At 42.0% G+C, this 20,185-nt stretch overlaps 4 protein-coding genes across 5 annotated transcripts in view; 2 read left to right on the forward strand and 2 right to left on the reverse strand.

Annotated features, from left to right (window-relative positions):
- The first annotated feature begins 360 nt into the window (after positions 1–360).
- Positions 361–7,090, forward strand: psma1 (proteasome 20S subunit alpha 1). Its single transcript, XM_058397362.1, has 10 exons — positions 361–475; positions 1,475–1,519; positions 1,769–1,870; positions 2,739–2,842; positions 3,369–3,457; positions 4,091–4,161; positions 4,970–5,099; positions 6,191–6,270; positions 6,397–6,501; positions 6,887–7,090. Exons 1-10 carry the CDS (start codon positions 473–475, stop codon positions 6,944–6,946), a joined length of 789 nt encoding a protein of 262 aa, XP_058253345.1. The 5' UTR covers positions 361–472; the 3' UTR covers positions 6,947–7,090.
- On the reverse strand, positions 5,366–10,449 carry ric3b (RIC3 acetylcholine receptor chaperone b). Its single transcript, XM_058397361.1, has 6 exons — positions 10,203–10,449; positions 9,369–9,571; positions 9,079–9,160; positions 8,608–8,698; positions 8,397–8,524; positions 5,366–8,146 (listed from the first exon to the last, which is right to left on the reverse strand). The coding sequence occupies exons 1-6, from the start codon at positions 10,339–10,341 to the stop codon at positions 7,767–7,769; spliced, it is 1,023 nt and encodes a 340-aa protein (XP_058253344.1). The 5' UTR covers positions 10,342–10,449; the 3' UTR covers positions 5,366–7,766.
- A 95-nt stretch (positions 10,450–10,544) lies between these two features.
- Positions 10,545–13,279, forward strand: rpl27a (ribosomal protein L27a). The gene is made up of 5 exons (XM_058397364.1): positions 10,545–10,628; positions 11,272–11,335; positions 11,428–11,503; positions 11,619–11,793; positions 13,106–13,279. Exons 1-5 carry the CDS (start codon positions 10,626–10,628, stop codon positions 13,232–13,234), a joined length of 447 nt encoding a protein of 148 aa, XP_058253347.1. The 5' UTR covers positions 10,545–10,625; the 3' UTR covers positions 13,235–13,279.
- Positions 13,280–18,489: 5,210 nt separating this feature from the next.
- The window catches only part of LOC131358111 (filamin-C-like), a 23,752-nt gene continuing 22,056 nt past the window's right edge, over positions 18,490–20,185 (reverse strand). For both annotated transcript variants that reach the window (XM_058397645.1, XM_058397644.1), the window contains 3 exons: positions 19,706–19,924; positions 19,398–19,607; positions 18,490–18,960 (listed from right to left, as the gene is read on the reverse strand). In XM_058397645.1, the coding sequence (XP_058253628.1) occupies positions 18,773–18,960; positions 19,398–19,607; positions 19,706–19,924 (617 nt within the window). In that variant the 3' untranslated portion in view covers positions 18,490–18,772. The remainder of the gene's footprint in view (positions 18,961–19,397; positions 19,608–19,705; positions 19,925–20,185) is intronic.

Here is a 20,185-nt window from a genome sequence, read left to right on the forward strand (position 1 = left end):
TCCTGTCTCGTCCTCAGTGACACTGCCTCTAAACCATACAGCATGGCCGGTCTCACCACTGTCCTGTACACCTTCCCCTTGATTCTCGCCGATATTTTTCTATCACACAGAACTCCTGACACCTTTCTCCACCCATTCCAAACTGCCTGCACTCGCTTCTTTACCTCTTATCAGGGTGATGCACTTATTCAATCTAATAAGACAAAGTGTGGAATGTTGGACACTTTATATGCTCAATGCCAACAGCTTTGCTTGCAAATCATCATTGTGATCAGTGGACTGTATACAGTGCTTTCTGCGTTCCATTGCTCAGGTCTGATCTGTGTGCCCAGTGTACACAGTGTACTGTTTTCAGCAGTGCTCTCCCTGCTCACTGCTCTCGGTGTTCTGTTGCTCAGGTCTGCTCTGCGTTAGAAGGGAAACTAATCGAGCAGGATCATTGTGTGGTTAAGCGGCGGGCTCTTGGGCAGACATGGTGAGACTAAATAAATATGAAATAAACTTTACTTTACTTCTTCTGGCTGTTCTAAGTTGTTCTGCAAGCACGACACAAACTTTACAGACTCGTGGACCTGTAAATATGGCTAGTTTTAAAGTTTAAACACTTCAGCCAAAAATTATACAGCGTGAGTAAGCGTTTCCGTAGCTAACGCTAGCAGTGGTGTTAGCATCATGCTAGCGAAGAGAATTAGCAAATAAATATATATGGTGGTTAAGCTGTTGTGTTGTGCTCTGCGGGTGCCTTTAGATAATTAATTATAATATGTTTTACTGATCTGCTCTGGTAAGAATGACCTTTTTGCTCGTGTTATTATTGTAGCTTAGCTTGGTGCTAGTTTAGCAGTTAGCATTAATTTGGCCGGTTGGTTAACTTCCGGTGTTTTAATTTGTTTTCTGTATGAAAGACTTCTCAGTGTGTGATTAAATGTACAGATTTCTAATTGTTTATCAGTTCAATTTAATGATTTGGTCTAAAATTCAGAAAAACACGAGGTGATCGCAGAAGATCAGCACATTTCTGCTTTCACTTTCACATCACATGCATTATTCTTTCTTTTTATTTATATAATGAGCTTTAAAACATTTATAATGCGTCAGAGTGAGATTTATAAAACTTCAAAATGCATTATTAAGGTATTAACTAACTTGCTTTCGATGACTTCTTTTATTAAATCGTTTTAAATATTTCCTGTCCTCAGGTGTGTGTGCAGTCAACTCATCTCACATCATCCTTACGAGTTTCCTATAACACACACACACACACACACACACACAGGCAATTACACGCTAAACAATACACACGCAGCAGACTTATAGGAATGTATTACATTACCAACACAAATATTCTTTATTTCTATTTATTTGTAAAGTTTTGTGGGTGAAATGTTATTATTTTTAGTTTGTTCTGCTGTTGTTCAATGTGTGTGTGTGTGTGTGTGTGTGTGTGTGTGTGTTGTGATTGTCCTCCCTGCAGTTCAGAAACCAGTATGATAATGATGTGACGGTGTGGAGTCCTCAGGTGAGCAGCACTGGTGAAGCGTGGTGTTAGTATTGGGGACAGGGATAACAGGTGTTTCAGGTGTTTGATCACAACATTAAGCTCAGAGGGGGAAAATAAGCGTTGTGTGTCCAACACAGAAGAAAACCATCAGTTCTTTTAATATATTAAATATTTAATTTAAAAAAAAAGCTTTGTTTGTAAATAACAGCATATGATACTTATTAATGTTCAGGATATGAATATTAATTTGAGTGTTTATTGTCTCAGGGACGAATTCACCAGATTGAGTATGCCATGGAGGCAGTGAAGCAGGGCTCGGCTACTGTGGGGCTCAAATCACGCACTCACGCTGTGCTGGTGGCCTTAAAGGTATTTAACTTGATATTTACACTACATAACTACGTAACTGACACTGATGCCCCCGACTCTGGACGGCTCAACACCCCTACATTGATGCCTAAAAGACCCCCGACTCTGATGGCTTAACACCCCTGCTCTGAAGCCTAAAAGACCCTCGACTCTGATGCCTAAAGATCCCCGATTGCTCACCACCCCTACATTGATGTCTAAAGACCCCCGACTCTGATGGCTCAACACCCTTACATTGATGTCTAAAGACCCCCGACTCTGATGGCTCAACACCCCTACATTGATGTTTACAGACCCCCGACTCTGATGGCTCAACACCCTTACATTGATGTCTAAAGACCCCCGACTCTGATGGCTCAACACCCCTACATTGATGTCTAAAGACCCCCGACTCTGATGGCTCAACACCCCTACATTGATGTCTAAAGACCCCAGACTCTGATGTCTAAAGATCCCCGACGGCTCAACACCCCTACATTAACGCCTAAAGACCCCCGACTCTGACACCTCAACACCCTTACAATGACACTTAAAGACCCCCGACTCTGACCGCTCAACACACATACATTGACGCCCAAATCTGACGTCTCAACACACATACATTGATGCCTAAAGACCCCCGACTCTGACGCCGCAACACCCCTACATTGACGTCTAAAGATCCCCAACTCTGACGCCTCAGAATCCCTACATTGACGCCTAAAGCACCTTTGCTTAAATACACATAGCAGAGCCCTAGATAGGGGGCAGAGTGCAAACTACTAAAGCACCCTTTTCAGCAATCCATGTTGTAAATAAGTAAGTGTGTTTTAATGTGTATGTACAAAATAGAGAAAATGACCTCTGATTCTGTGTGTGTGTGTTTCAGAGGGCACAGTCTGAGCTCGCTGCTCATCAGAAAAAGATCCTCCATGTTGATAATCATATCGGTATTTCTATCGCTGGACTGACTGCAGACGCTCGACTGCTCTGGTACGACAAACACCTATAAAGATCTCCTCATTACATACAGGGGACTGTTCAGGGTCTAACATCTCTTATTACACACCAGCCAACAAGCATGTCACAAGAAAAGATACTGAACACTGCTGTCCTTAGTACTGAAGTCAAAATAGGGCATTAAATATTGCCATAATGGATCTTCTAAAACTATTTCTTATATAATATGTATTATTACGTATAATACGTAATATGTGATATAAAATGAAGAATCTCCATGAAATGGAAAAAAAATAATTATTTTAATTATAATAATAACAATTAAATAATAATGTGATTATAACAATGTTATATATAATATATATATTTATTGATTTAAAGGGACGTACAAGCAGTTGGTATGATTTAAAGATGCCATTAATGTGAAATAATCAGCTGCTGTATGGATGGAGTTATTTTTGTCCTGACTTTTTAGGTAGAATTTATGGTAAACTGTAGGATCATCATTTTTCTCTCTCTCTCTCTCTCTCTCTCTCTCTCTCTCTCTCATATTCTGCAGTAACTTCATGCGTCAGGAGTGTCTGGATTCTAGGTTTGTGTTTGACCGTCCACTTCCCGTGTCTCGTCTCGTCTCGCTCATCGGGAGCAGTATCCTTTATCTCTCTCGCTCATTCTTACACACACACTCACACCCAGGTTTATCATTTCGCGTGTGTGTTTAGTGTGTAATGTTCTAGCAGGAATGTACATAAAGGTGCAAATATACTTCACTTTTCTACATGTGTGCAGTAGCCGTGAGCGTGTTGTTGTTCACACACTCATGTACATGTTATGTGCTTGGGGATTAAAAGCCACATTCACTAGGAGGCACACCAGAGCCAAACATCTGTCCATCTGACTTCTGAGTGGAACTATAATGCACAGCGATCTAAACACTGAACTTTCTGCCGTCTGCATGAATGATGTTGCGATCTCCAACAGAAAACCCTGATCTTACACACACAAGTATCTACTAGTCTCGAGAATGCTGGTAATTAAAACAGACCTCCTCCTTTCAAATTTATAGTGTATACACTCCAAGTGACCACAGGATACAGTGACCATGTGGTGTACGTGTAATTAACAGCGACTATAAATCAGCCTTTAGCATGACTGCAGTGTGAGTGTTTGGGTAAAACACAGTCACAACTGCTTAACACTAACTAAAGGGAAGTCCATGAGGGAGTCTTAAACATCTGTGTGCTGCTGCAGCTGCTGTTGTTTCCTTGAGTGTGAAATCAGAAACCCAGATCCCCACACAGCGTTACGGGAGGAGACCGTACGGAGTCGGCCTTCTGATCGCAGGCTATGATGTGAGTTCTCTGCAGTCACACAGTATAAACACTGACACACACACACACACACTGACACACAGGATGTTGTTAAAAAGAAATCAGCAAATAGTACGATTAAAGTCTTGCGTCTGTCTTCCCCGAAAAAGCTCTGCAATTCCCCACTTTAGTTTGTTAGTAATTAATGAAGTAAAAACTTTACTGCAAATACAGAACTAAACAGAATGTTCAGCCAAAAACAAATGTTTAAATAAATGCATACAAGAGAAATGATTTTAATAAATATAAGATAAATTATTTTTAATAAATACATACAAGATGATGAATTATTTTTTATAAATACATACAAGATAATGAATTATTTTTAATAAATATAAGATAAATGATTTTAATAAATATAAGATAAATTATTTTTAATAAATACATACAAGATGATGAATTATTTTTTATAAATACATACAAGATAATGAATTATTTTTAATAAATACAAGAGAAATGATTTTAATAAATATAAGATAAATTATTTTTAATAAATACATACAAGATGATGAATTATTTTTTATAAATGCATACAAGATAATGAATTATTTTTAATAAATATAAGATAAATGATTTTTAATAAATTCATACAAGATGATGAATTATTTTTAATAAATACATAAAAGATCAATTATTTTTAAATACCTACAAGATAAATTATTTTTAATAAATCACTTAACACTAAACAATATAAACTATGAAAAGAGTACATAATACAGTAAATATTTAAACCAGTCTTGTAGAGTCAGATGTCAGTATTAAGTGTGTGTGTGTGTGTGTGTGTGTGTAGGATATTGGTCCTCACATCTTTCAGACTTGTCCGTCTGCCAACTACTTTGACTGTAAGGCCATGTCCATCGGAGCGCGCTCACAATCTGCACGCACGTACCTGGAGAGACACATGGAGCGCTTCTCTGACTGTAAGAACACACGCACATCAAATACACACATAAGGAGAGACACATCGAGCATTTCCCTGACTGTAGGAACACGCACACATCAAATATACACACACAAGGAGAGACACATGGAGCACTTCCCTGACTGTAGGAACACACACATACATATCAAATACACACACACAAGGAGAGAGACAGGGAGCACTTCCCTGACTGTAGGAACACACACATACATATCAAATACACACACACAAGGAGAGAGACATGGAGCACTTCCCTGACTGTAGGAACACACACATCAAATACACACACATAAGGAGAGACACATGGAGCACTTCCCTGACTGTAGGAACACACACATCAAATACACACACATAAGGAGAGACACATGGAGCACTTTCCTGACTGTAGGAACACAAACACATACACACACAAGGAGAGACACAGGGAGCACTTTCCTGACTGTAGGAACACAAACACATCAAATACACACACATAAGGAGAGACACAGGGAGCACTTCCCTGACTGTAGAAACACACATACACACATCAAATACACACACATAAGGAGAGACACATGGAGCGCTTCCCTGACTGTAGAAACACACATACACACATCAAATACACACACATAAGGAGAGACACATGGAGCGCTTCCCTGACTGTAGAAACACACATACACACATCAAATACACACACATAAGGAGAGACACATGGAGCGCTTCCCTGACTGTAGAAACACACATACACACATCAAATACACACACATAAGGAGAGACACATGGAGCGCTTCCCTGACTGTAGAAACACACATACACACATCAAATACACACACATAAGGAGAGACACATGGAGCGCTTCCCTAACTGTAAGAACACACACACACTTGTACATGCAGACACAGTGTATCTTTATACACACACACACGCATTCCCTTCACTGTTTTTAGTGCAGAGAGGCGGGGCTTATTTGTAGTGTAACAGATGGTTTATGTATGTCCTGTAGTGAGGTTAGTGGTTTTATCACACTAGACATGTGATACCAGTGTAACCATGGTAACTGTCAGTAACTGAATCTGTGTGTATGTGTGTTACTGATGTGTTTTTCGGCAGGTAACCTGAATGAGCTGGTGCAGCATGGCCTGTGTGCTCTCAGAGAGACTCTCCCTGCTGAACAGGACCTTACTATCAAGGTCACACACACACTGCATAGACATGTTCCTGATAGCGCCTGTGCATTGTTGAATGTTGACGACGAATGTTGATTTAGACACATGCTGTAGTTATGCTCACTGTGTGTGTGTGTTTGTGTGTTTCAGAACGTGTCCATTGGGATTGTGGGTAAAGATCTGGAGTTCACCATCTACGACGATGATGATGTGGCTCCATTTCTCGAAGGATTAGAGGAGAGACCACAGAGGAAGGTGAGAACTCTCCTGTTTATCATCGTGTGTGTGTGTGTGTGAGAGAGATGCAAAATAAAACTGAACTAGTACAGCAGTGTTCAGCCTTCCATCTGAAGTGTACTTCATAGTGTACATTTTTCTCCAGAGTAGGGAATAGTAAGGACAGGAGGTGTGTGTGTGTAGTAAGCAGACACACACACAGACTGGAGGTCATAAACACACACTTGTATTTGTCTGTAATAAACTGCTGGAGGTCAGAAATCTGAATGATGATACTGTGCGATTCTGAGTCAGTCATCATTTTAGAATTATTCATCATAATGATATTTAATAACTGTGTGCTCCTTTCTATGCCCTGAATATAATGTCCTGATTATCCTGTGTGTGTGTGTGTGTGTTCCAGCCTGTCCAGTCTGGTGATGATGCTGCTCCAGCTCCCTCTGATGAGCCGATGGAACACTGAGGATCTGAATTATTATCTGTCTTCACATCCCGCTGATGAAGAGAGTTCGAGGAGCTGCAACATTCATCCTAAAGTTAAATCCACACTTCTGTTTGTTTTCTATCTGTACTGACATCAGATCAATAAAATACATTTCCAACATTCCTCTGTAGCACTGTCACGTGTTTAACTGCACGCTGGTGCCTCTGTCATGTAGCAGTGTAACGATGTCTGATTCAGGTCCTGCAAATCAGCATGCTGTGAAAGACACAACTGATGCAGTTCCACAGTTTGAACACCAGGGGTCGCAGTGTATATAGAGAGTGTGCTGGTCAAATGATGTCCTGTATTTGGGTTGCAGCACAACAAACACGTGTTCTGCTTTATACAGCTACACAAGCATGTTATAGCAGATCTCAGACACTGAAGGCTGCAGATCTCGGGCATTTTTGCTGACTCTGGAGCAGTTCAGTCGATCATTCACTCAGCGGAACAATTTTAGTAGTATTTATTGATTTGTAAGATAGGGTGAGTAATGCGAATAATATGCTAATGATATTCAACGATTCTTATTGGTTGCTCAAGTTTAAATTAAGCGCTGCCTTTTTCTAATACAATTTCTAATGCAGGTCATAATCAGTTACGGGTATTTTTCATGACCGTTTGACCCGTTTACTCGGTGTTTTATTTGTACCCTGTGAGTCAAGTTCGGAAGACAAGATAGAGAGATCATCAACATGCAAGAACAAACATGAACGGAAATTAGACGTGTGGTGAACGTGCTGCAGCATGCCAAGAGTAGAAATAATAATAAAAATTTCAGGAGCCGTGTTTGGAGTCATCAGTGAAAGGACTCAGTTCCTTGGGCAGTTCCTCTCCCGCTCCTGCGTCTGATCACATGGCCTCCTGACAGTAACGTGTTCCAGCTCTGGACCTCAGACTGCTCCATCATCTCTCTACAAATCTCTTCTTCTTCCTCACCTCCTGCATCGCTACATCCGTTCCTCTCACAGCCGCCCTTCTGTCTGTCTGCTCGCTCTGTCTCCTCCTCGTCCGTCTGTCTGTCTGCTCGCTCTGTCTCCTCCTCGTCCGTCTGTCTGTCTGCTCGCTCTATCTCCTCGTCGCCTGTCTGTCTGTCTGCTCGCACTGTCTCCTCGTCCGTCTGATGGTGGACAGGGCAGCAGTGAGAACTCCAGTGTTTCAGCATCTCCTCAGGATCATCTGATTAGACACAGTTTCATCAGTTCATCTTGCAGTTTTATAATATTAAAATTATATATGTGTGTGTGAGAGAGAGAGACTAGAGCAAGTACAGAGGTGATTTATTTATTTATTTAGATTTGATATATTTCTTGCCTTAAATGAAGGGCTTGTGTGTGTGGATGGTGTGAGGGTGAGTGTTTTATTCAGAATAAAAGTGTGGAAGGAGTGTAGAAATGATAGAGCTGTGAGTGTGAGACTGAGAACTGACCTGTGAACTGATCGCACTCCGGCTCCGAGGGAAACCCGTCCACTAATCGTCCCTCCTGCATCACCCGAGTGATCTCTCTGAGCTGGAGCAGCAACTTCTCCTCCTGATCCACACTCACACGCTCCACTCTACAGCACACACACACACCCCGTGTCAAACCACATCAAAAGGAGAATCACAGATAAATCAGTGTGTGTATTAAGCTTCAGACCTCTGTGTGTTTCGAGCTCTTGATACGATTCTCTCCATCACCTCCTCCGTCTCCTTTAAACGATCCTGCAGCTGCGTCAACTCAAAATCCGCTGAGGACAACAGAACAGATCCCAAGCAATTACACCAACTGTATATGGTGTGTGTGTGTACTGTATATATGTAAATCTCTACATTAGAGCTTTAGATGATTCTGTATATTGAGTATCAACGTGTGTGTTCATGTGTAAATATGTATCAGTTTGTGTAATTGTGTTAGTTTGTGCACTTTTCCACAAATACCAGCTAGTAAGGTATCCAGCACTGGACAGCGTCTTTATGTAACCTTTATAAAACTAGATTTTTAAATCTCTGTCTTGTAAAATCAGAACGAATCAGCGAGTCGCTCTGCCTCTGATCTACTGTGCAGATCTTTCAGCTCGTCTAAAAGTTGTTTCATTTACTCCAGTTGTTTGATTTTTTTTCCACGTACTGATTTTTCTCTTCATGTTCTCTGATCTCGCTGCGGGAAATCTGCTCTCATGAGACTGATTCACTTTCCCTTTCGATGTGATCTGTTGGAGAAAAATAAGAAATGAATAAATGAAACACTCGGAGAGCCGGGTTTCATCTCGATACAGTGTTTAACACAACCTCGTCCACTTCCCCCTGATTCCTTGTTAAAGTGTGTCCTGTTAAAGGAAAACTGAAATAAACACCTAAATAATGAAAACTGTGTTTATATATATATATATATATATATATATATATATAAAATGTGACCTTGAAGATAATGTAGACGATGTAGAGCAGGATTCCGAATCCGTAAACAGGAATAATTTGTCCTGCCAGGTTGGATTTTCCTGCTACTGCTGTGCTGCCCTTTGCCCTGGCGATGGCCTCGGAGTGATGAGCGCTGTTCCCTCCTGCACCTCGGGGGGGCGACACCACCGACTTCCTCTGCAGCATCGGAGGTAAACGAGCTCCTGCACACACACACACACACACAGACCAATATCCGTACGGTCAGAAATACATCGTGTGTGTGTGTGTGTGTGTGTGTGTACATGTGTGTGTTCAAATTCAAATTGTATTCATCACATACGAAATCATACACAGTACGACATGCAGTGAAATGCTTTTTACGACTGTCCTACCTTTGAAGAACGAAAAAGAGAGTGAAATTAAAATTAAAGTGTGTGGACATAAAAAAAATATAGGGATATAGGTAAAATATATAGAGAAAGAAAGGAAAAATAAATATGTATTTGTATATATGTCTATATGTCTATATAAATGTAAATAAATAATAATAATAATATAAAATATAATATTATGTAAAATAATAATAATATGTAAAAGACAAATATAAATGTTATGACAATAATAAATACAGTATGTACAATGTGCATACATAAGATAAATATAAATAAACACATATATATATATATATATATATATATATATATATATATATATATATATATATATATGAATGTCCAATTGTACATGAATATCTGGGAGTGTGTGTGTGTGTTTGTGTGTGTGTATGTGTGTGTAAGTGTATGTTTGTGTGTGTTATTTCGTTATATATAATAAATAAAGTGATGACTTTACCCTCGGCACTGGCTGGATCTCTTCTTCCTCCTCCTCCTCCTCCTCCTGCTCCGGATAACAGGAGTTTTGGGAGCAGCAGAGCGACACACACACACATACACGAAACCACCGTCACCTTCTGAAACGTGGACATGGACATGATGGAGTTATTCTCGCTCTTATTCCTTATTTTATAAAGATCATGCAGAAACGGAGAAGCGCCGCATCTCTCATCATCGCCGCTTAGTGGACAGCCAATAGGAGCGCGAGGAGCGTTATCACGTCATCGCGGATACCGGAAGTAACCTTCTCAGAGGGATTACAAATAACTGTCTGGAAGCACCACCTCCTAATCGCAGGTGGCGCTGTGGCCGCGCGAGACCGAAATCTCGTATTAACTCGCGAGAGTTCGGATTCTCCTTCCTCTTTACGTTCGCCTCCAAGATGGTAGGTTCTGTTCAGAGTTTCTTATGGCGAATTTGTAAAGGAAATCTGTTTCAATCCTGTCTTTCATGAGCACCAAACAAACATAACCCTTTGAAAATCTTCTATTTGTTTTGTACGTGTTTAAATGTGCGTGATATTTATTAGATTTAAAACACGAAACGGATTCATTTGTACTGACTTTGTGCGTCGGTAGTGAGTCCGCGGTGTGGCGTTCACCGGGCGCGTGACAGAGGTGTATAATTACAGCTTTAGCTCCCAGTTTAAATAATAAACACGCCCGGGGTGAACTGGTTAACGAGTCGGGGCTTTTATTTAAGTTTCTGGGTAGCTCGCTAGCTACATGTTCACGATGTATCCTTTAAAGCTAACTCGTAGTAGCTAAACTAGTACTAGTAGTAGCCTTTAAAGCTAACTCGGCTGAGAAATGTGTAACTTTTATCATTTATTTCGATCACAAGCATCACGTTGGGTTTATTCCTACGTTAGATCTGACTTTACAGAATGGTTGGACCCCAAAATATCAGCCTGTAGTGCACTGAACCAGCTATATTAGAGAATTGGTTATTGGTCGCGTTTTGATGACGTCGTTCTGGCAGCGCTGTATGGATTTAGAGCTCTTATATATTTGTTTTATTTATTTCAGCCTACTAGGAACTCTAAGACCAGGAAGCTCCGTGGACACGTTAGCCATGGACATGGCCGTGTGGGTAAGTGCATCATCTGTAACGTGTGATTTTAATCTTTATCAACAATTTAAATTTGTATATTTGTGTGTTGAGTTGTTTATGACCGTTCACAGGTAAGCACAGAAAACACCCCGGAGGTCGCGGTAACGCTGGTGGCCTGCACCACCACCGCATCAACTTTGATAAATAGTAAGTAAACGTTGATTATCAGGTGAAGGACTGAACCATTCCGGTGTTGCTGGAGTGGATGTTATGACCTGGTGATTAGTGTGAGTGGGTTTTAACCCTGTGTGTGGTTTTTCAGCCACCCAGGGTACTTTGGGAAGGTGGGTATGAGGCATTACCACCTGAAGAGGAACACCGTCTACTGCCCCACCATCAACCTGGACAAGCTGTGGACACTGGTCAGCGAGCAGACCCGGCTGAACCACGCCAAGAAACCTGATGGCCCCGCTCCTGTCATCGACGTTGTCCGTGCTGTGAGTACATTACTCCACTCGCGTAGTGTGAGAGTTTACTGTGTGTATTTGGGGGTGGGGGACTGTATCAGTACAGGAGAGAATATTACTGTGTGTGTGAGCATTAAAGTGCAGTCTGTCTTTCTAGCACAATAACTGCATGAATGCACACCTCTGAGACTTCCTGCACAGGTACAGGAGGCTATGTGTGTAAATTCATCAGTTTGGTCAGATTTAGAATCTGAATGTTAAAGATGTAAATATTCTGTAGTTAGTGATATCAGCCTTGTGATCTGAACCAAACCCCACCTTCTTCCATGCTAAGGTGATTTGATTAACACTGATTGTCCAATCACATTTAATCTGTTCACACTTGACACGTGACTTCACGTGCAGAAGCAGCTGCTACATGAGTGATTCTCACACTCCTGCGTATCTTCTGTACAAACGTTTCAAGTGGAACTGTTCAGTGCTGAGTGATTTCATGCGCATTGACAAGCTCAGATTCTCTTTAAAATGTTTGTTGCACTTGTTGTGAGTTGCGTCTCAAATCTGAACTTTTGACCTTGCAGTCGAAAGTATTTACTGATCTGGAAACTCCAGTCACAGACTCGGACTCCACAGAGCTGTTATTTGGTTTTGAAGGCGTCCAGAAGAAAGATGTTTTCAAAGTTCAGATTTGAGACTTGATGTGTAGCCCATAGCGCTCACCGTGACGCACGCTGCTTTACTGTCCCCAGGGTTTACGCTGCTGTTACTCCACACAGACGCTTTAAATGACCACATGAAGTATCCATCTCGCGCACAGATAAAGACTACATGATACTGTTTTTTACTCTCTGCTGGCTCTCACGCACAACGGATTGTTTGTCAGTGCAGTGTGTACTCCGCTGTGAAGTTGTTCCCTGACCTTCACAGAGCTACATGCAGTTTTGATTTATAAACTTGCATCAGTCACCTGAAGAATGTTAGAGCTCCGTACTGAAGGTTGGAGTAGAAACGCAGAAAAACACCAAGAGCATGAATCTCTGTGAATCAAGGGAGTACAAAATGAGTTTCAGCATCTTACTGCAAACAAAACTTGTTTTCTGCATCTTTCTCACACATTTAATACACGGTGAGAGAGCTGTTCAGGGAAACATATGATGAAGTGGGTGGAGCTTCAAGTCTGATTCAGATTTGTGAGTGGGGGAAATGGTGAAATGTCTAGTTTTATAAAGTTATTTTCTGAAAGTTTATGTAGTAATTATGATCTGGGATTGTGAAATGTTGTTTTTCTTTTTCTCTACAAAAACCATGTGCCATGGTGTAATGAGGTGTGTTTGTGTTTCAGGGTTACTTTAAGGTGCTGGGTAAAGGTAAACTCCCCAAACAGCCCGTCATCATCAAGGCCAAATTCTTCAGCCGACGGGCAGAGGAAAAGATTAAAGGAGTGGGCGGAGCCTGTGTTCTCACTGCATAACATGCCCGCTAGTTTTGCAAAATAAACTATATTAAAAAAAAGAAATCCTTGTGTTCTGATTTTTTTTTTTTTTTTTTGGATGGGTTTTAATAAGAAGTTTTCTGTAGGTTAAGAGCAATGAATGAACTTTAATGGTCTGAGATGCACCATGTTGCCAAAAGTTTTGACACCCCTCCAAATCAAGTTGTTCTATCGGGGACACCTTTGGGATGAATTAGAGCGGAGACTGAGCCAGACACAGTCTGTGAACTCGTCCAACATCACTGCCTGACCTCACAAATGCTTTTCTAGTGGAATAGTTAAAAAAAAAAAAAACCCGAGATCTTGCATATTAACAACATACACCATGTAATGTTTCATATAACTTGGCAACACAAGGTTGCTGATATAAGAACTGCACCTACACTATATTGCCAAAAGTTTTGGGACACCCATGCAAATCATTGATTTCAGGTGGTATTTTTCAGGGGATGGGCTTGACTCCTTAGTTCAAATTAAAGGAACTCTTAATGCTTCAGCATACTAAGACATTTTGGACAGTTTCATGCTTCCAACTTTGTTTGGGGATGACCCCTTCCTGTTCCAACATGACTGCACACCAGTGCACAAAGCAAGCTCCATAAAGACATGGATGAGGGAGTTTGGCGAGAGTCCTGACCTCAACCTGATAGCACACCTTTGGGATGAATTAGAGCAGAGACTGCGAGCCAGACCTTCTCGTCCAACATCAATGCCTGACCTCACAAATGCGCTTGTAATGTAATGGTCAAAAATTCCCCTAAACACACTCCTAAACCTTGTGGAAATCCTTTCAAAAAGAGTTGAAGCTGTTATAGCTGCAAATGACAGGCCAACTCCATTTGCATGTAAAGGCAGACAACAGACAGTCTCCGCTCTAATTCATCCCAAAGGTGTTCTATGGGGTTGAGGTCAGGACTCAGTCAAGTTCCTCCACACCAAACTCACTCATCCATGTCTTTATGGACCTTGCTTTGTGCACTGGTTTGCGGTCATGTTGGAACAGGAAGGGGTCATCCCCAAACTGTTCCCACAAAGTTGGGAGCATGAAATTGTCCAAAATGTCTTGGTATGAAGCTGAAGCAGAAGAGTTTCTTTCACTGGAACTAAGGGGCTGAGCCCAACCCCTTGAAAAACAACACCTGAACTCAATGATTTGATGTGTGTCCCAAAACTTTTGGCAATATTGTGTAGCTTCCAAATAGGGAAGACGATATTTTCCTTATTTAATCTGAATGTTAGAATAAGATCCAGAGTTATGAGTGGGTGATGGACACAACTGCTGTTCTCAGAGGATCTTCTGACTTAACAAAATGAATGTTGAAGTCTCCCACAACTCTGCTTTGTCTAAAGAAAAAAACTAATGCCAATCTAAAACAATCAGAAACAGACTTCATGAGGGTGGCCTGAGAGCCCTGTGCTCACTGCCCGGCACCGTAGAGCTCGATTGACGTTTGCCATTGAACACCAGATCTGCCACTGGCGCCCTGTGCTTTTCACAGATGAGAGCAGGTTCACCCTGAGCACGTGACGGACGTGAAAGGGTCTGGAGAAGTCGTTGAGAACGTTATGCTGCCTGTAACATTGTTCAGCATGACCGGTTTGGTGGTGGGTCAGTGATGGTCATGGAGGGATGCACCTCTATAGGCTAAACAATGGCACGTTGACTGCCATTAGGTATCGGGATGAAATCCTTGGACCTATTGTCAGACCCTACGCTGGTGCAGTGGGTCCTGGGTTCCTCCTGGTGCACTACAATGCCTGGCCTTATGTGGCGAGAGTATGCAGGCAGAAGGATGAAGGAATTGATACCACTGAATGGCCCCCACACTCGCCTGACCTAAATCCAATAGAAAACACTTCTGGGACATTATGTTTCGGTCCGTCCGACACCACCAGGTTGCACCTCAGGCTGTCACCCTGAGGTTGCACCTCAGATCTGGAAGGAAATACCCCAGGACACCATCCACCGTCTCATTTGGAGCATGCCCCGGCGTTGTTAGGCATGCATACAAGCACATGGGGGCCATACAAACTACTGAGTACCATTATGAGTTGCTGCAAAGAAATTCCAGCAAAACGGACTAGCCTGCTGCATCATTTTTTCATTTTGTATTTGAATTCAGCCCTCTGAAGGTTGATAATTTTCATTTCCATCAAACGATGTGGCATCCTTTCGTTCCTAACACATTACGCAGTCCATATCGGTATAGATATCCAGCAGTGATATGTTTAACCATTGAGATCTGATGTGTTTTCAAAGTGTTCCTTTCATTTTTTTGGAGCAGTGTATTCCGTTTTTAGAATATAAATAATACATCAAAATTCATGCATCATGCAAATCTAGGTTTTTAAAAAAAAAAAAAAAAGTGAAGGAATCTGTGTTTAAATAATTTCTGTATGAAATGGTTGAAAACAGGAGAGTTTTGATTATTCAGCTGAAGAACCGTGGGCCTGTAAACTGATCTTCACCACACGGTGGCGCTGCAGCTTCAATAATCACTGAACTTCATGCAAAAGTATAAAGGCTCTTTATTACATCTGTAACTGGTTAATATAACACACACACACACACACACACACACACAGTGTATGAATCCGATCAGTGTTCATGGAGGAGCTGAAACCGGAAACAGCAGCAGCTGTTCCAATACTGAAATCATCCACTTCCCCTGAACACTTGTGAAGTGTGTATCACCTTCATCACTGCTGTGTTTAAATGCTCTTTCAGTTCAGCCATGCTGCTGCTGAGTTCTGGACTCTGATTGGTGGATCAGGTGTTGATTAATTCTCTCTAACAGCAGCTCTGTTATATTGATGCACTCACTCTGATACCTTATCATTTCCATAGCAACGGCTCATTCACAGGGGTGTGTACAGCACACACTTCACTGATAAACAGATTTTTAAAAAATGTGTAATTGCTGATATCTGTATGTGTGTGTGTGTGTGTGTGTGTGTGTGTGTGTATGATATGGTGAAGGAGTCTCAATCGTCAGTGCTGTGTATCAGTGTGTGTGTGTGTGTGTGTGTGTGTGTGTGTGTGTGTGTGTATGATGTGGTGAAGGAGTCTCCAGTGTCAGTGCTGTGTATCAGTGTGTGTGTGTGTGTGTGTGTGTGTGTGTGTGTATGATGTGGTGAAGGAGTCTCAAGTGTCAGTGCTGTGTATCAGTGTGTGTGTGTGTGTGTGTATGATATGGTGAAGGAGTCTCCAGTGTCAGTGCTGTGTATCAGTGTGTGTGTGTATGATATGGTGAAGGAGTCTCCAGTGTCAGTGCTGTGTATCAGTGTGTGTGTGTGTGTGTGTGTGTGTATGATATGGTGAAGGAGTCTCAAGTGTCAGTGCTGTGTATCAGTGTGTGTGTGTGTATGTGTGTGTGTGTGTGTATGATATGGTGAAGGAGTCTCAAGTGTCAGTGCTGTGTATCAGTGTGTGTGTGTGTGTGTGTGTGTGTGTGTGTATGATGTGGTGAAGGAGTCTCCAGTGTTAGTGCTGTGTATCAGTGTGTGTGTGTGTGTGTGTGTGTGTATGATGTGGTGAAGGAGTCTCAAGTGTCAGTGCTGTGTATCAGTGTGTGTGTGTGTGTGTGTGTGTGTGTATGATATGGTGAAGGAGTCTCAAGTGTCAGTGCTGTGTATCAATGTGTGTGTGTGTGTGTGTGTATGATGTGGTGAAGGAGTCTCCAGTGTCAGTGCTGTCTATCAGTGTGTGTGTGTGTGTGTGTGTGTGTGTGTATGATGTGGTGAAGGAGTCTCCAGTGTCAGTGCTGTGTATCAGTGTGTGTGTGTGTGTGTGTGTGTGTGTGTGTATGATGTGGTGAAGGAGTCTCCAGTGTCAGTGCTGTGTATCAGTGTGTGTGTGTGTGTGTGTGTGTATGATGTGTTAAGGAATCTCCAGGGTCAGTGTGTGTGTGTGTGTGTGTGTGTGTGTATGATGTGGTGAAGGAGTCTCCAGTGTCAGTGCTGTGTATCAATGTGTGTGTGTGTGTGTGTGTGTGTGATGTGGTGAAGGAGTCTCCATTGTCAGTGCTGTGTATCAGTGTGTGTGTGTGTGTGTGTGTGTGTGTGTGTGTGTGTGTGTGTATGATATGGTGAAGAAGTCTCCAGTGTCAGTGCTGTGTATCAGTGTGTGTGTGTGTGTGTGTGTATGATGTGGTGAAGGAGTCTCAAGCGTCAGTGCTGTGTATCAGTGTGTGTGTGTGTGTGTATGATGTGGTGAAGAAGTCTCCAGTGTTAGTGCTGTGTATCCGTGTGTGTGTGTGTTTGTGTGTGTGTATGATATGGTGAAGAAGTCTCCAGTGTTAGTGCTGTGTATCCGTGTGTATGTGTGTGTGTGTGTGTATGATATGGTGAAGAAGTCTCCAGTGTTAGTGCTGTGTATCCGTGTGTATGTGTGTGTGTGTGTGTATGATATGGTGAAGAAGTCTCCAGTGTCAGTGCTGCATATCAGTGTGTGTGTGTGTGTGTGTGTGTGTATGATATGGTGAAGAAGTCTCCAGTGTCAGTGCTGTGTATCAGTGTGTGTGTGTGTGTGATGTGGTGAAGGAGTCTCCAGTGTCAGTGCTGTGTATCAGTGTGTGTGTGTGTGTGTGTGTGTTTGTGTGTGTGTGTATGATATGGTGAAGAAGTCTCCAGTGTCAGTGCTGTGTATCAGTGTGTGTGTGTGTGTGTTTGTGTGTATGATATGGTGACGAAGTCTCCAGTGTCAGTGCTGTGTATCAGTGTGTGTGTGTGTGTGTGTATGATATGGTGAAGTAGTCTGATCTTATAATGAAAGTTATGTTTTATATTTATGTTTATGTTTAAAGCTGCTGTTTATAAGATGAGAACAGGAACTAACGTCTTTTACCAAAAATGAACTGTAACAATAAACGCATAAAACTATGATGCTCTTTAATACATTTTTTTAAAGAAACGTAATCGCTGTTAAAGTGCTGCGGTATAAAATAAAGTTCTCGGTGCCATGCTGTTTTCTGAAAATACTCAACTTCCTCTTTGGACTTCACTAATACCTACAGAAGGTGAAGTGCATTGTGGGTTAAGTGCAATATGGGTTAGACTCCACTGATGTTAAACTGCTGCAGATCAGGAATGTTCTTGTAACTTGATTTGGAACATTTGCGACATTTAATGACGTCACCATGGACCTGTTGCAGTGCATTGTGGGATGTTTGTATTGTCCACTACGTCGTTTACAACTTGGTGTGCACTATATAGTGATGATGTGATTTTGGATGTACACATTATTGTAGTTTATTTTGCTGTATTAATACAATGAAATGATCGCAGCAAGAGTACATTCAAGTCAACACAAAGAGAGGAACAACCGAAGGGAAGTGGGCAAGTGTGCATTACAAGAAGTATTGGAACACAGCCATGGTTTCAGCAGCTAGGAGGTTAAAGTCAAAGCAAATTCAGTGTTTCTTTATTCTAGTGCACTTGGAACTAGCGGAGGTGATTTAGGATCTAGGGCAATATAACATAAATCACTAGGGCAGAAATAATCTAGGGCACTACATTTTAGGGCACAGAGATGTGGAAGGGACTTCCTGGCACAGAGTCGTCGCCCCATTTCACGATGACGATGTAGTTCCCCTTCTCCTTCACCGTGTACGTCACGTTGTACAGTTTGTTGCCCAGATGCTTCACATAGACGTCTTCACACGGCGTCCTCGGACCGTGAACCCCCACCATGAGCATGTTCGTACCTGCACACACACACACACACACAGAAAGATAAAGAAAATGACCTTATTTTTCTAAATGTAATTAGAAGAAGAAGAAGAAGAAGAAGAAAAAAGTTTTTATTACGTGAATGTGAAATGAAAAGGGGGTGGAGTCATGAATAGGGTCATGGGCAGGGTTTAAGCTGTTAGCATGTTGTGTATGTCACTATGATTTATTTAGATGAAAATGTACATGAAATTAGAATTCTGAAGCTCCGCCCCCAACCCAAATCCTGACCATGGACATTGAATCCAAAGCTTTAAAGCTCCGCCCTTGTGCCCCTTACCATCGACGTATAATTCTGAAACTTCGTTTTGAGCTTATTAAGAGAATATCCATATGAAAAAGTAATGGCACATAGCAACGGTTGCTAAGCAAAGACTTAGAGCGAGAGAGTGTGTGTGTGTGTGTGTTTTACCTGCTTTACTGCAGTCAACAGTGAACATGTTCTGCGTGTTGATGAAGGCTCTGCATAGCCCCGCCCCCTGGCACACCACCCTGCTGGCGTCAGAGGGCAGAGACATGCTGGGTTTGGAGCTGAACGCTGACGCTCTTGAGCTCTGACACACCGACTCCACCATCACTGAGGACGTCTCGTGAAGACTGTGTCCTCCTGACAGACGCACACCTGCAATACACACACACACACACAATTATCATCTGTAGAAAGGAACAGTTAGGGAGGACGTGTGTGTGTGTGTGTGTGTGTGTGTGATTGTGTTGTACCTGTGACTCTGGCTTTAAAGGGACTGCCCACGATGTGTTGTGGTCCTCCGTATTTGATGGAGATCAGGTAGTTACCCGGTGCCATGGGTGTGTACGTGATCTTGTAACCTTCCACACACTCGGAACAGTCCATTTTCACCTTGGAGGGGCCGTCGATGATGACAGACAGAGCACCAGATCCGGCGTTACTGGTGTTCACCACAAACTCCGCAGGAACACCTGAGAGAACCCAAGGCGATTGTAAAATGAAGAGGAGGAGTTTCTGAGAGATGATCAACACAGCCCACTAGAACACATTAAACTTAAAATCTCTGTCTTCAGGCAATGCATATTTTTTTAAATATAATTTTGCCTTAAATTCTGACTCTTTGAATATTCAAACAGTGCTCATGAGCGACACGTGGACACCAGGTACTGGCTCTGGTTAGCTTGCTAGCATTGACCTACTGGCTAAATTAGCATAAAGGTGCTGATGATTCT

This window comes from Hemibagrus wyckioides, linkage group LG08 (assembly GCF_019097595.1).
Source record: "Hemibagrus wyckioides isolate EC202008001 linkage group LG08, SWU_Hwy_1.0, whole genome shotgun sequence".
NCBI lineage: Eukaryota > Metazoa > Chordata > Actinopteri > Siluriformes > Bagridae > Hemibagrus > Hemibagrus wyckioides.

Coding starts and splice junctions, on each gene's coding strand:
- psma1 (XM_058397362.1), top strand. Junction 2,843..3,368: donor GCAGACGCTCGACTGCTCTG/GTACGACAAACA, acceptor CATATTCTGCAG/TAACTTCATGCGTCAGGAGT. Junction 3,458..4,090: donor CGTCTCGCTCATCGGGAGCA/GTATCCTTTATC, acceptor GTGTGAAATCAG/AAACCCAGATCCCCACACAG.
- ric3b (XM_058397361.1), bottom strand. CDS start 10,341: ATGTCCATGTCCACGTTTCAGAAGGTGACGGTGGTTTCGTGTATGTGT. Junction 9,572..10,202: donor AGATCCAGCCAGTGCCGAGG/GTAAAGTCATCA, acceptor GTGTGTGTGCAG/GAGCTCGTTTACCTCCGATG. Junction 8,699..9,078: donor GAACATGAAGAGAAAAATCA/GTACGTGGAAAA, acceptor TGTTGTCCTCAG/CGGATTTTGAGTTGACGCAG.
- rpl27a (XM_058397364.1), top strand. Junction 11,336..11,427: donor CCATGGACATGGCCGTGTGG/GTAAGTGCATCA, acceptor GACCGTTCACAG/GTAAGCACAGAAAACACCCC. Junction 11,794..13,105: donor TCATCGACGTTGTCCGTGCT/GTGAGTACATTA, acceptor TTTGTGTTTCAG/GGTTACTTTAAGGTGCTGGG.